The sequence below is a fragment of the Strongyloides ratti genome, assembly GCF_001040885.1.
Source record: "Strongyloides ratti genome assembly S_ratti_ED321, chromosome : 2".
Classification (NCBI taxonomy): domain Eukaryota; kingdom Metazoa; phylum Nematoda; class Chromadorea; order Rhabditida; family Strongyloididae; genus Strongyloides; species Strongyloides ratti.
This window is the reverse complement of record NC_037308.1, coordinates 805,125-817,388: the sequence shown is the minus strand read 5'-3', so window position 1 is coordinate 817,388 and position 12,264 is coordinate 805,125. Positions and strand designations below refer to the sequence as shown.

At 22.8% G+C, this 12,264-nt stretch overlaps 5 protein-coding genes across 5 annotated transcripts; 2 read left to right on the top strand and 3 right to left on the bottom strand.

The window, feature by feature from the left end:
• Nucleotides 1-1,254: 1,254 nt before the first annotated feature.
• Nucleotides 1,255-1,843, bottom strand: SRAE_2000023500 (TB2/DP1/HVA22-related protein family-containing protein; the record flags this gene model as incomplete). Its single annotated transcript, XM_024651039.1, has 2 exons — nt 1,255-1,667; nt 1,711-1,843. The coding sequence occupies 2 exons, from the start codon at nt 1,841-1,843 to the stop codon at nt 1,255-1,257; spliced, it is 546 nt and encodes a 181-aa protein (XP_024504756.1).
• Nucleotides 1,844-3,038: 1,195 nt separating this feature from the next.
• Nucleotides 3,039-4,702, top strand: SRAE_2000023400 (Cyclin-dependent kinase 9; the record flags this gene model as incomplete). Its single annotated transcript, XM_024651038.1, has 4 exons — nt 3,039-3,068; nt 3,231-3,237; nt 3,364-4,508; nt 4,550-4,702. 4 exons carry the CDS (start codon nt 3,039-3,041, stop codon nt 4,700-4,702), a joined length of 1,335 nt encoding a protein of 444 aa, XP_024504755.1.
• Nucleotides 4,703-6,640: 1,938 nt separating this feature from the next.
• Nucleotides 6,641-7,778, bottom strand: SRAE_2000023300 (Solute carrier family 35 member SLC35F1/F2/F6-containing protein; the record flags this gene model as incomplete). Its single annotated transcript, XM_024651037.1, has 3 exons — nt 6,641-6,678; nt 6,728-7,005; nt 7,045-7,778. 3 exons carry the CDS (start codon nt 7,776-7,778, stop codon nt 6,641-6,643), a joined length of 1,050 nt encoding a protein of 349 aa, XP_024504754.1.
• Nucleotides 7,779-8,531: 753 nt separating this feature from the next.
• SRAE_2000023200 (26S proteasome non-ATPase regulatory subunit 4) lies at nt 8,532-9,711 on the top strand (the record flags this gene model as incomplete). Its single annotated transcript, XM_024651036.1, has 2 exons — nt 8,532-8,539; nt 8,586-9,711. 2 exons carry the CDS (start codon nt 8,532-8,534, stop codon nt 9,709-9,711), a joined length of 1,134 nt encoding a protein of 377 aa, XP_024504753.1.
• Nucleotides 9,712-9,875: 164 nt separating this feature from the next.
• Nucleotides 9,876-11,829, bottom strand: SRAE_2000023100 (BTB/POZ-like domain and BTB/POZ fold domain and BTB/POZ domain-containing protein; the record flags this gene model as incomplete). The annotated part of the gene is made up of 2 exons (XM_024651035.1): nt 9,876-10,312; nt 10,353-11,829. The coding sequence occupies 2 exons, from the start codon at nt 11,827-11,829 to the stop codon at nt 9,876-9,878; spliced, it is 1,914 nt and encodes a 637-aa protein (XP_024504752.1).
• Nucleotides 11,830-12,264: the final 435 nt, after the last annotated feature.

The following is a 12,264-nucleotide window of genomic DNA, read 5'->3' as shown; positions in this document are numbered from 1 at the left end:
TATGATTAGGTAGCTGTTAAACATATTCATGGCTATACCTCGTTGTTTTTTATTTTTCCATTGCCAGTTTTCTATATTTATTTTTTTGAAAAAAAAAAGTCTTGTTCTATTAAGCTGTCAATTGCGTCTTTTTATATTGATAGAAGACTTTATAAAATAAACAAAAAATTAATTGATTAAATATATTTTTTTAATTTAAATTTTCTAATGTTTTCAAATAATAACATACAGATATATCATATCATTTTAAAAGATGTATAATTATAAATTTTAAATTGTAGTAAAATTATAATTTTATTGCAATGTTATAATGTATCTTTAAAAGTTTTCTAATCTTTCTACTTTATCTAAATATGACTAGTAATAATAAAGCGCAAAGTTTATAATAAGAATAATTAATAAAGTTACACAATATTATAATAAGTTTTAAATTACAAATATAAATTTTTTTTCTCAATTTAAAGACTCTAATATTATTAATTTTAAACTTTTTTACACAAATTAACTTTTTTTAAATTTGTTTCTCAAAGGAAAAATTTCAAAAATCAGAATTTTCCAAAGAATTTTTTTTTAATCATATAATTATTATTACTTAGTTAGAAATTTTATAAGTAGTATTTTTTTTAATAATAGCTTTTTACGGTTCTCAAAATTCTAAAGACAAAAACGTTTGTTATTTTGTAAATTTTAGTTTTTTTGTTTATATATTTTTTAAATGAAAGATTTTAGAGTTCATTTTTTTTTTATAAAATCATAATTTATCGTTTTTGAAGGTCTTTTATAAAATTACATGTTATTTTGTTTTCAATTATATTTATCTTCAAAACACTTACTAATTTTTTTATATTAAAGAACTTTAAATTTATTAAATTTTCATATCAAATGTTTTAACAGATATATCCTTTGGTATTGTTTTTAAATACATTACCCCAAACTGTATAATACTGTTTTTTTTTGCCTGTAACATTTATAAGTAAAAAGAAAATACTCTTTTTATATTAAAAAAAATTTTTATGGTAATATTTTCTTCATAAATTAACTATTCTTTCTCCAAGATATCTAAATAATATATCTAAACCAGTGTAAAAAAAAATTTATTAAAATTTCCATTAAAAAAAAATCTATTAAATTTTGCATAAAAAAAAAATTTTTTTTATATGCGACAACTATTATCAAATTTCCTTCCCAACTTTAAACGCATACAAACACTTGAGGAAAAATTAACAATAAAAAAAAGAAAAATAGTTATCACCATCAGTTAACTTTAACTGTCTTTTCAAATTGTTCACGAGCAGAATCACCAACTCTAGCGGCTCTTTTCAAAGCTTCATCAATAGATTGTTGGTGTTTGAGTATAACGGGTTTAACAAATCTAAAGTAAAGTATTTGAGCTCCATTGGTAAATGGCAAATAAAGGTAAAGACAGAAAGCACATTTGAACAACCAATATAGTGGAAATACAGAAACAATTGCAACAGAGAATGTTTCAATAACGCTAAAGAATGCATATACAACCCAATATGTCAACCATTGAGTGTCATCTTCTTTTGGAGCTGATTCTATTGCTTTGACTGAGATGTAAGCTGGATAAGCAAATCCTATGAAATTACACATTAAATTTGCATAGTGTCCAAAAATCAAATAAAGAACATTTAAGGCGAAGAAACCTGCAAAAAAAAATATATATATATTTAAAACTATTTTACTAACCTCCTACAATGTGTATGCGTTTAATTCCTGTTTTCTTCTCAACGTTCTCAAAAATATCATTAAAATATCCGGGTTGATGAAGTTTCTTATCTAAATCACCAAGAAATTTCTCTACTGGAAGTGGAAGAGGCATAATTCCTAACTATAATAAAAATGCATGATTTAAACAAATAAAAATAGTTACCACGTAGATAGATGTAAAAAAGATGTATCACGCTTGAAAAAAAAACCACAAAGCAATAAATTATTCAATAACTCAATAAATAATGTTAAACCGATTTAGAATATTTTTCGATCACAATCTCCCAATAAAAAAAAAATAAAAGAAGAATAGTTAAACAATAAATTATGGGAAAAAAATTCTAGATAAAAGTTTGACATCTCTCCCAATGAACTTTTTTTAAAATTTTATTTTAAAATAAATTACTAAAATTTAAGCGATCATAATTTTAAAAGTCGCAATATTATTGCATAGAAAGGTAAACACATAATAAAGTAGTTTTTTTTTAAACAAACTAGTCAAATTTTAAAATTCAATGATTTAAAACAATGTGATATGGAGAGTAAAGTATACCCAACTGGGACGTTTTAAATCATAAATAAAAAGCAATCGTTCACAAAAAAAACCTTTCAAAAAAATATCAAAAACTCAATGAAAAACTTTGATGCAAGTGAATAACATTACTATTTATCACTATATATTGTAACCATTGGTACAAAAAGTCTCTTAAAAATATTTTAGAGTCAGTCGATAATTTAAATAAAAAAAACAAAAATATTAATGTGGGGCAGTGAGTATAAAGTCAATTCTACCATATGTGTAAGCAATGTACACCAAGCAAAATAAATCTTGCATTTACAGAATTATATAAAACACTGCACCAATCCTCAATACGTGTGTGTTAACGCTTCATATGAAGTATAGCAATTTAAAATAGTTGAGATTAAAAATTATTACACAATAAAATATTTTAGAAATTGAAATATAAAATATCTTTTCCTAGTCACAATGTAGAATTGTCATTTTAAAATTGCAAAGTATCTCTTATGATTATAAAAAAGAAGACACAAATATGTAATGCCAATATACTTACTCTTTGGTAAAAGTGATTGGTAATAAAGAGGTGGTCAGCGCTATAGTTTTAAATTACTATTGATGTAGAAAAACCGTACTCCAATACATTTAATTTTCTTTTTACTGATTTTCTAAAACAATTTATAAAAATATATCTTGCGCCATATAGAGAATATAAAATTTTCTAACTATTAAAAAATCAAATATGTATATAGATAAGAATAATAATTGTAAAAAAAAAAATATTTCATCCATGGTTAAAAATACAGAATATTATACTATAGTGACAGCAATTATATATTAACAAAAAAAAATCATTTTTATTTTCTTTTAATTATATTGTATATCTAATTCTTGGAGAAAAAAATTATTAAAAAATAGATGGATATCCTCAAGTAAATACAAAAAATTTTTTATCTAACATACCGCCAACAAATCGTTGTAGAATGCAGGTATTGGAAATAAGTTACTTTAAAAGCTGTTGTCTATGAGCGATTTTTTATTCTACCAATAAATATTTTTGCCATTTTTATCTATGTTTATTATGTTTATTTATTAATTTTTTTTAAAATTTTTAGAAGATACTATGAATAGTTTTCCTTTTAAAAGTAATGAAGTAACCATTGGTCAAAAACGAGAACATCCTGATAAAGAGTTAGCAAGAAAATCAGCTGCACCTAAACTTTTTATTACTGAAGAAATGAAGAAATATGTAAGGAATTATCAATTTCCTTTAATGTCAAAATTATCAGATAAGTATAAAAAAATAGAAAAAATTGGTGAAGGTACATTTGGATTAGTTTTTAAAGGAAAGTGTTTAAAAACTAATAAAGATGTTGCTTTAAAAAAAATTATAGTTGATCCTACAAAGGATGATGGTTTCCCAATTACTGCTTTACGTGAAATTAAGTATTTACAGATGGTTAAGAATGAAAATGTGACAGAATTATTAGAAGTAGTATCTGAAGATGATAAAGATACTGATGGAAAATACAAATTATGTTCTTCATTTTATTTAGTTCTAGCATTTTGTGATCATGATTTATGTGCTATTATTGCTCACAATAAAACAATAAAACTTACTATTCCTGAAATTAAAAAAATGTCCAAAGATTTGTTTAACGGTTTATATGCAATTCACGGTTCAAAATTATTACATAGGGATTTAAAATCTGCTAATATTTTATTATCATCAGAAAAAGGTGGTACATTAAAAATAGCAGATTTCGGGCTTTCTAGGCTACATACAGTTTCAAAAAATGAAAAACAATTGTATACAAATAGAGTTGTGACATTATGGTATAGAGCACCAGAATTGCTGCTTGGAGAAAGACAATATGATGGAGCTATAGATATGTGGTCTGCTGGTTGTATTCTTTCAGAATTTTTTATTGATGATAGAGCATTATTTACTGGTAATGTAGAAACAGAAGTTATTGAGAAAATTGTCCGAGAATGTGGATCTATAAATCCAGAAAGTATGCCAAATTGCCAAAGTTTGGATAATTATAAAAAATTTAATCTCCCACAAGGTGTAAAAAGGAGAATACAAAATACATTGGGACAAAAAGTAAAAGACCAAAATATTATGTCTGTTATTGATAATCTTTTAACCCTTGATCCAAAAAAACGGATGACGGCTGACAAAGCATTAGATCATGATATGTTTTTTCACTATCCAATGCCAGCTGAAGATCTAAGAGAATTATTTGGTCGTATAAAAGTAAATTTTTTTTTAATCATATTATTAAAATGACTTTTTAGGGTAAACATTTTTATGAATTTACTACTGGTAGTGGAGCACATATTAAAAATATGAAAAATAACTTTAAAAATGCTCCTCAACAGGGACCAAAGGGTAAATCTCAATTAGCATCAGGTAGAAAAGGTGATGCATTTATTGATCATGTTTTTTAAAAGTATTATAAAATTAACTTATTCAATATCTCACTAATTTTACAATTATGTCAAAATTCTTTTGTTTATGCATATTGATGTTTATATTAAACGTTATTTTTACTACAAAGTTTTTTTTTTATTATTATTATTTACTATTCTAATGTCATATGTTATTATGTAATGGTTTTCTTTTAAGTGGTTTAAATTTGAAATATTATTTTTTTTTTAAATATTCTTGGTAACTATTGACATAACATTTATGGGGAAAATTTTGAAATTATAGAGATTTTCTTTATATTTACTTGCAAAAGTAGAAAATTAGCTTTCAAAACAACTATACCAGATAATTAAAAATAAAATAAATGTAGTTTGTGGTAATTTTCTATTTAAAAATATTGATAACAATGTATAAATGAAGATAAAAGTACAACTTTTTTGAAGAAAAATAATTAAAAACTTATTTCTATTTCATATTTAAAAATTAAAAAAAAAAATCTAATTGTTTAAAAAAACAATTTATATTATATAATCTACATTTTTTGCTAATAAAGAACAGTTATAGAAATTTTAATAAAAGCTTGACTTATGATTTGAGCATTGTTACATTAAGAAAATTTATGAAAACTTTATTCATTGGCAATTTAAAAGCTATCAAATATAAAAGTTTTTGTTCAAAAATTTTTTCAACTACAATTAACATTAACAAATTTAAAATATATAACTAATCATATGTATAAAAAGTATTTCAAAATTGAAAGGAACAATATTGTAAAGTAACTTTTGAAAAGTTAAAATAAATTTTTTATTTATTTTATGCAAATTGTTTTAATAATTTAGTTATATAATTTATGAAATTTTTATATTACTACAAACAAATACTGTAGTTGGTATTAATTATATGTCTTTCCATAAATTTTTTTAACTAGTTTTTTCCTTTTCCTCAATTAAGTTTTCTTTTCTCAAGTATCTTTTGTTTAGAAGGTATATTAGTATATAATTTTAAAATATATTTAAAATATTAAAAAAAAATTTTAAAATATTTTGCCAATAAAAAATTTACAAACAAATTAATACTCCTGTGGCACAGTGATACTTTAAAAATGATAAATAAAGTATTTATTAAAATTGAATCATATAAAATTAAGGCATGATTTGACTTGTTGATATGATATATTTTCAAATGAATACTATTTCATTTTCCAATTATAATTAATAAAAAATCATGTTTTTTTGTTATGAATAATTTGCTAATTACCGAAAAGTGTAAGATTAATTATTATTTGTCAAAAAAAAGTATTTTCATAAACTTGTAAATAAATAACATGTTAATTATTTGAATTAAAATTATTAAATACTTAATAATACATAAATAATTTAAATTGTATTTGTTTAAAATATAGCTTATACTAATTTTACATTTTTTATAAGATAAATTTGTAAACTATTTGTAAAAAAATTCAATCTCTAAATTTTATAATAAATTTTTTTTAGTCTTTTTATAGTTTTTTAATTACTTATTAATAATATTTTGTAAGTGTTGTCAATTATTAATAAAATAAAGTATTTTACAAAATTAATAAATATTTTTAATTTTATATATAATAAATCAAAAAAAAAATTTAATACTTTAAAATGTTTTGAATTATTATTTTCAATTTTATTCATATATGAATGATATGATAAATAGTAATAATAATGTTAATTCAAAACAAAGTAATTATTTTTATTCTAATATAAAAGTAAGTTTATTACTATAATATTAAAAATTTTTTATACATAGGTTATAAGTACAAAAACACAAATGAATTATATTACAAAAGAAAAAATTAAATATATAATAAAATTGATATGGTTATAAAGTTTTAAAATAGAATGTTTTCATTTTAAATTCAAATGTTATTTTAAAAAATATTGTACATATTCTGTCTTATTATTCATTTACATTTGAATTTATTGTTATAGATTTATTTCGTCGACATGGTAAATTACATAAACTAAAATTAGAAAATATATTTTTAAAAAGTTGCCAACAATTTTCATTACTCTCTGCAATTTCTGTTTCTTTTATTGAATATATTATACTTCCAAATATAACTACAGCAAAAGATACAAAATATAATATATGAAATTGATAATTAAAAAGAAATATTCCTGCTATCAATGAATAAAAATCTGCTGTTAAAATAGATAAATTAAACATTAATGCGGATGTTTTTTGTAATACAATAGAAACCATTGAATAAAATATAAACATTGAAATTGAATATAATAAATACATTCCAACAACTTTCCATGTCCAATTAATTTCAGCTAAATTATACCTTTCAAAAATTGAAAGTTGAATACCAGAAATTACAAACCCTATAATACCAACTAATCCAAGATATTCTTTTCGACTATAATTTTTTACAAGCTTTTCTTCCCCTGTATTGGATAATGCATAAAGTGCAGATGAAGCAATACACAAAAAATCTCCTAAAAATTTATTAGATACTTGTGAAGAATTATCCTTATTTTCCAATATATCTGCCCAAATAAGAAAAATTATACCCAAAAGACAAAAAGTTACTCCTACTATATGAAAAGTAAGATAACGTACACGTAAAAAAAGATATGAAAATATCATAACAAATGGAATTACAGAACAATCTAATAATTGAATTGATGTTAAATTTGTAAATTGATATGCCCAAACAACTAAATAATTTGCTTCTACATCTATAATTGCTAATAATAAATATTTCCATCCTCGATCTTTTATAAGTTCAAAAAAAGATTCTGTTCCATCACTAAAAATAAGACTTAATCCATAAATAAATGATAGAAAAAAATAATTTAAAAATGATTGTGTCATTGGAGTATTAACTTTAAATTCACTTAAATATTGTGATCCAATACCAGTTCCACATAAACAAAGAGATAATACTTGACCATATAATATAGCTTTTAAAGTTCGTTTAAATTTAAAACTATCTAAACAACAGCAACAATCATAACCTTCTTCAGAATCTTCTCTTTCAGCTTGTTGTATCACTAATGGATATACATTTGCAGTAGTAGAGGTACCAGACGGAAATGAATTTTGTTCTGGCATATTTTAATATGAAAACTTTAATAAAGTAGTTTAATGTATTTTAAGGTTTATTTAATTTTTCTTATACTATATGATAAGATAAAAAGTTCATATCAACTTGATAAAAATGTATCAAATTATAAAAATGAGAATACTTGAAAAATTTTATAAAGCAAAGTTAGTAGAGATTGCTATAACAACTAACAACTTTATAGCTGTCACTTTTGTGATCATTAACAAATGTTCAGTACTTATGCTATGTATTTATCACGTAATAATAATAATATATTTTGGGTTTTAATGATGTGCTAAAAGAAAGAAGATAAATATTATAAAACAATATTGTATAATCAATCAGCAAAAACATATATTTATGATTAAAATAATTTTTATCAGAATTGACACATTATAAAAAAATTTAATTATATAATTTAATTATATTTTATTTATGAAAGATAAAATATTTGGATAACAAATGAATTTTTTTTTATACTGAAATATTTACAATTATTTTAATATTTATAACCTTTTAAAAAAAATTTTCCATAAATAATAATCTATCTTTTTAATATACTTATTATCAAATATTACAAATATGTTCATAAATTAAAATATATAATCATCATCAACATTTCCCTAAGACTCTCAAAGCGATTGTTTGGTATATTGTTCCTCCTGTCATCATTTTTAAAATACAAATAAGATATTATTTCTAAGAAAGAATCTTATTATTGTGGACTGATAAGAAAAAAAAGAATGGTGCAAGAGAGTACTATGATATGGTAAGTACGTTATATTTTGATATTTTTAAAATTATTTAATTTAAAGCCTTGATAATTCCGCTTGGATGAGGAATGGTGACTATCGCCCCACAAGATTTCAATGTCAGAAAGATGCTATAAATCTTTTATTTCAGTGTAAAACACGTTCTAATCCAGAGAATGCTGTTGGACTATTGACTATGGCTGATGATGTTCGTGTTCGTTCTACTATGACTCAAGATGATCGTAAATTATTCATCAAATTACATGAAGTTGAAATTGAAAATGTTTCAAAAGTAATTCCTGCTATAAGAACAGCTCATCTAGCATTAAAGCATCGTCCAAATAAAAATCATAAAATGAGGATCATTGTTTTTATTGGAAGTCCAGTTGAAGATATCGATAATTCAGATTTAGTTAAATTAGCTAAAAAATTAAAGAAAGAAAAAGTAAATGTTGATATTGTTTGTTTTGGAGAGGCTGCTGAAAAAAATAATGAAATGTTTGAACAATTTATTGAAACATTAAATGGTAAAGAAGGAAAAGGTTCTAATATGGTTATTGCTACAAATGGTTTATTGACTGAGGCCATTGCATCTTCTGCTATATGTATGAATGAAGATGGTTCTGGTGGTAATCTTATTAATACTGGATCAGGATTTGAATTTGGTATTGATGATGCTGATGATCCTGATCTAGCACTTGCTTTAAGAGTTTCTCTCGAAGAACAAAGACAAAAACAACGAACAGAAGTAGCAAATGTTGATGAGGGAGAAAAAATGGAAACAAGTAGTGAAAAACCTAATGCACCAGATGTTGCTTTTATGACTGAAGAAGAACAACTTGCTTGGGCTTTAAAAATGTCAATGGCTGATGTTGATAAACCTTCTGAACCTGAAACAGCTTCTAAAAAAGAAGATGAACCTACAACTGAAAATGTTGAAACAAAAGAGGAAGAAGAAGCTATGGAAACAGAAGATTTCAATAATTTGATGAGTGATCCTGACTACCTTCGTGAATTAGTATCGACATTAGAAGGTGTTGACGCTTCACAGATTGAAAGTGCTATTAGTGGATCTGATCCATCTGTTCAACTTGAATTTATGACAGAGGAAGAACAAATCGAGTGGGCTATTAAACAATCAATGAATCAATCCGATGACAAGAAAAAAACAGATGATAAACAATCTTAAGCTTCTAATGAGATAACTTATTAATATTGTATTTGAAAAATAAATATGAATTATACGTCATGAATTTTATTAGTATAAAAAGTTAACAAAATAAATTTTTCTGTTTTAAAAAATGCTATTTGACCATATAAGGTGAAATAATAGAAATTTACTTCAAAAATATTTTATTTTATTTGAATCCAATTACAGTCATTGGATATGTCATAGCGTAATACATTATCTTGTAGCGTAAATTCTTGACAAAAAACGGATGTTTTGAAATAGTACATGTCATCATTAATAACTTGAAGACAAGTATTTATATTTTCTTCACAATATAATGGTTGTTGAAAGTTATTCCATGAAATTTCAATCGGATCAAAATAATAACTATTAATAAATTGTGGACTATCTATTAAATTTTCATTATTTTCAATTTTAGTAACATTTAAATTTGTATTTTGTGATGGTTTTAAAAGAAAATAGAATCTAGATTTATAAAAACAAACATTGTAAAAGTTAGTTACTTCATCTGGAGCTAATAATTCTTCTTTAATTCCTGTGTAAATATTACAACGGAAAAAGGAACACTCATTACTTTGTCTTTGACAATTTAAAATTACTAAAATAAAATATATATATAGTGTTAAAAAAAAACATACAATAAATATAATTATCATGTTTAAATATAAAATAATCATGAAAAATTCTATCTCCAATGTTAAAATCAAATTTTGTTTCAATATGTGTATCTAGCATCTTATTTACATTTGCTGTATCAGAAATTTTAAAAATTTCACAATATATATTATTATCAACAATATTTTCATTTGATGAAAATGAATTTCTAAGAATTAAAAAACCATTTTTAAATGATACAAATGCATGCTTTGTATTTGGTTTTACAATATATTCATAACGCTCAAATGATGTTATTTCAGGATTAAGCAATTTTAAATGGCTAATTTTTGGTTCAATTTCATCTTCATTGTAAATAAATATTTCATTTTCATTAATTAAAATATCATAGATATCTTTTGTTCTTTCTAAAGGATTTTCTTTTACTTTGTCAATGTAATCTTCCATTCTTTTTTTAGCTGTCATTTTACATTTGAAACGGTTAAATTCATTATTAAGATCATTTAAAAAATCTACTTCTTCATTCATTTCAATATTATTTTCATCATCATTATTTATAGTTTCTTCTACATAATCATCTGTATCATGATTAGATTTTTCATCGTCATTCATATCTTCATCATCAATAGTTTCATCATCCATACTACTATTATATTCTACATTTTCATTATCAATATCTTCATTTTCTTTATCTTCTTCATCTTCCTCATCTTCTTCATCATCTTCATCATCTTCACTATCATAATCACCATCATCATCCATAAATTCATATTCAATTCCATTATTACATTTATGTTGATAAAGATAATATAGACGATCAATGTCTTCATCTTCTTCTTTACTTGAAACTTGTAAATTTGTATTATCACCACCTAAATATTCATCTTCAAAGTATTTGTGATATCGATAAAATCCAATTGTCTTAGCAATTTGTGAATAAAAACAATTCATATAAGATGTAATACGCTTCATGAAAGCATAATCTACAACAAAAAAATCAGCAATTCTATATAAGTCAACAATTATATCCAAAGATATAACTATAATTTGTGCATAATAATATTTTAAAATTACTGCAAAATGATCAAAAGAAAAATCTTCAATTCGAAAAATATTAATTTTTTTATCAGTAATATTATCAAATTTATATTTAAAATAGCCAAAATAGTTTAAAAGAAATTCTTTTCTAACAACTATTGAACCATCATAAAATATTAATTTAATGAAACCATTTTTAATTGGAACATCTTCACCTGTAAAAGCATTATATGGATCGAGATTATAATTTAAAACATAATCACGAAATGCATTTTTTCCATAGAAATAATATGATCTTACTAAATCTATGGATGAAACTGTTATTGTAGCATGTTGAATCTCATTCTGAGTAAGGCAATGACCTTTAGCTTCAATTTTACGAAGAATTTTTAATAATTTAATATCTCTGTAAGATATTGTTGGTGAATTAACACGACTATCATATAATTCAGCTGTTTCCATAATAGATTTATAGACAACTAAAAATTAGATTAAAAAATTTATTAAAACTTTATAATTTGTAAAAAAAAACGAAGATAAACAAATGAATTAAAAAATTATTTATGTTAAATTTTATAAATAATGTAGATTGATAATAAACATATTTGAAAACAAAATGGATTTCTTTTAGACGAGGTTCCCCCTCAAAAAACTTTTATAAATTAAATTTTTTTTATTTTTTTATCAAGAAGTATAGATAAATGATAATTATATCAATCTAATAATTTAACTTTATTTTCAGGACAAAAATTGGTTTAAAGTCAATAAACTTTAATAAATTGTTTAGTATTGATATTATATATATGTATATTTATATATTTAGTTAACGCGTATATAAAAATTAAGATAATATTTTTCTACAGAGAAACTATAGAAAAATACATACAGTGAGAATTG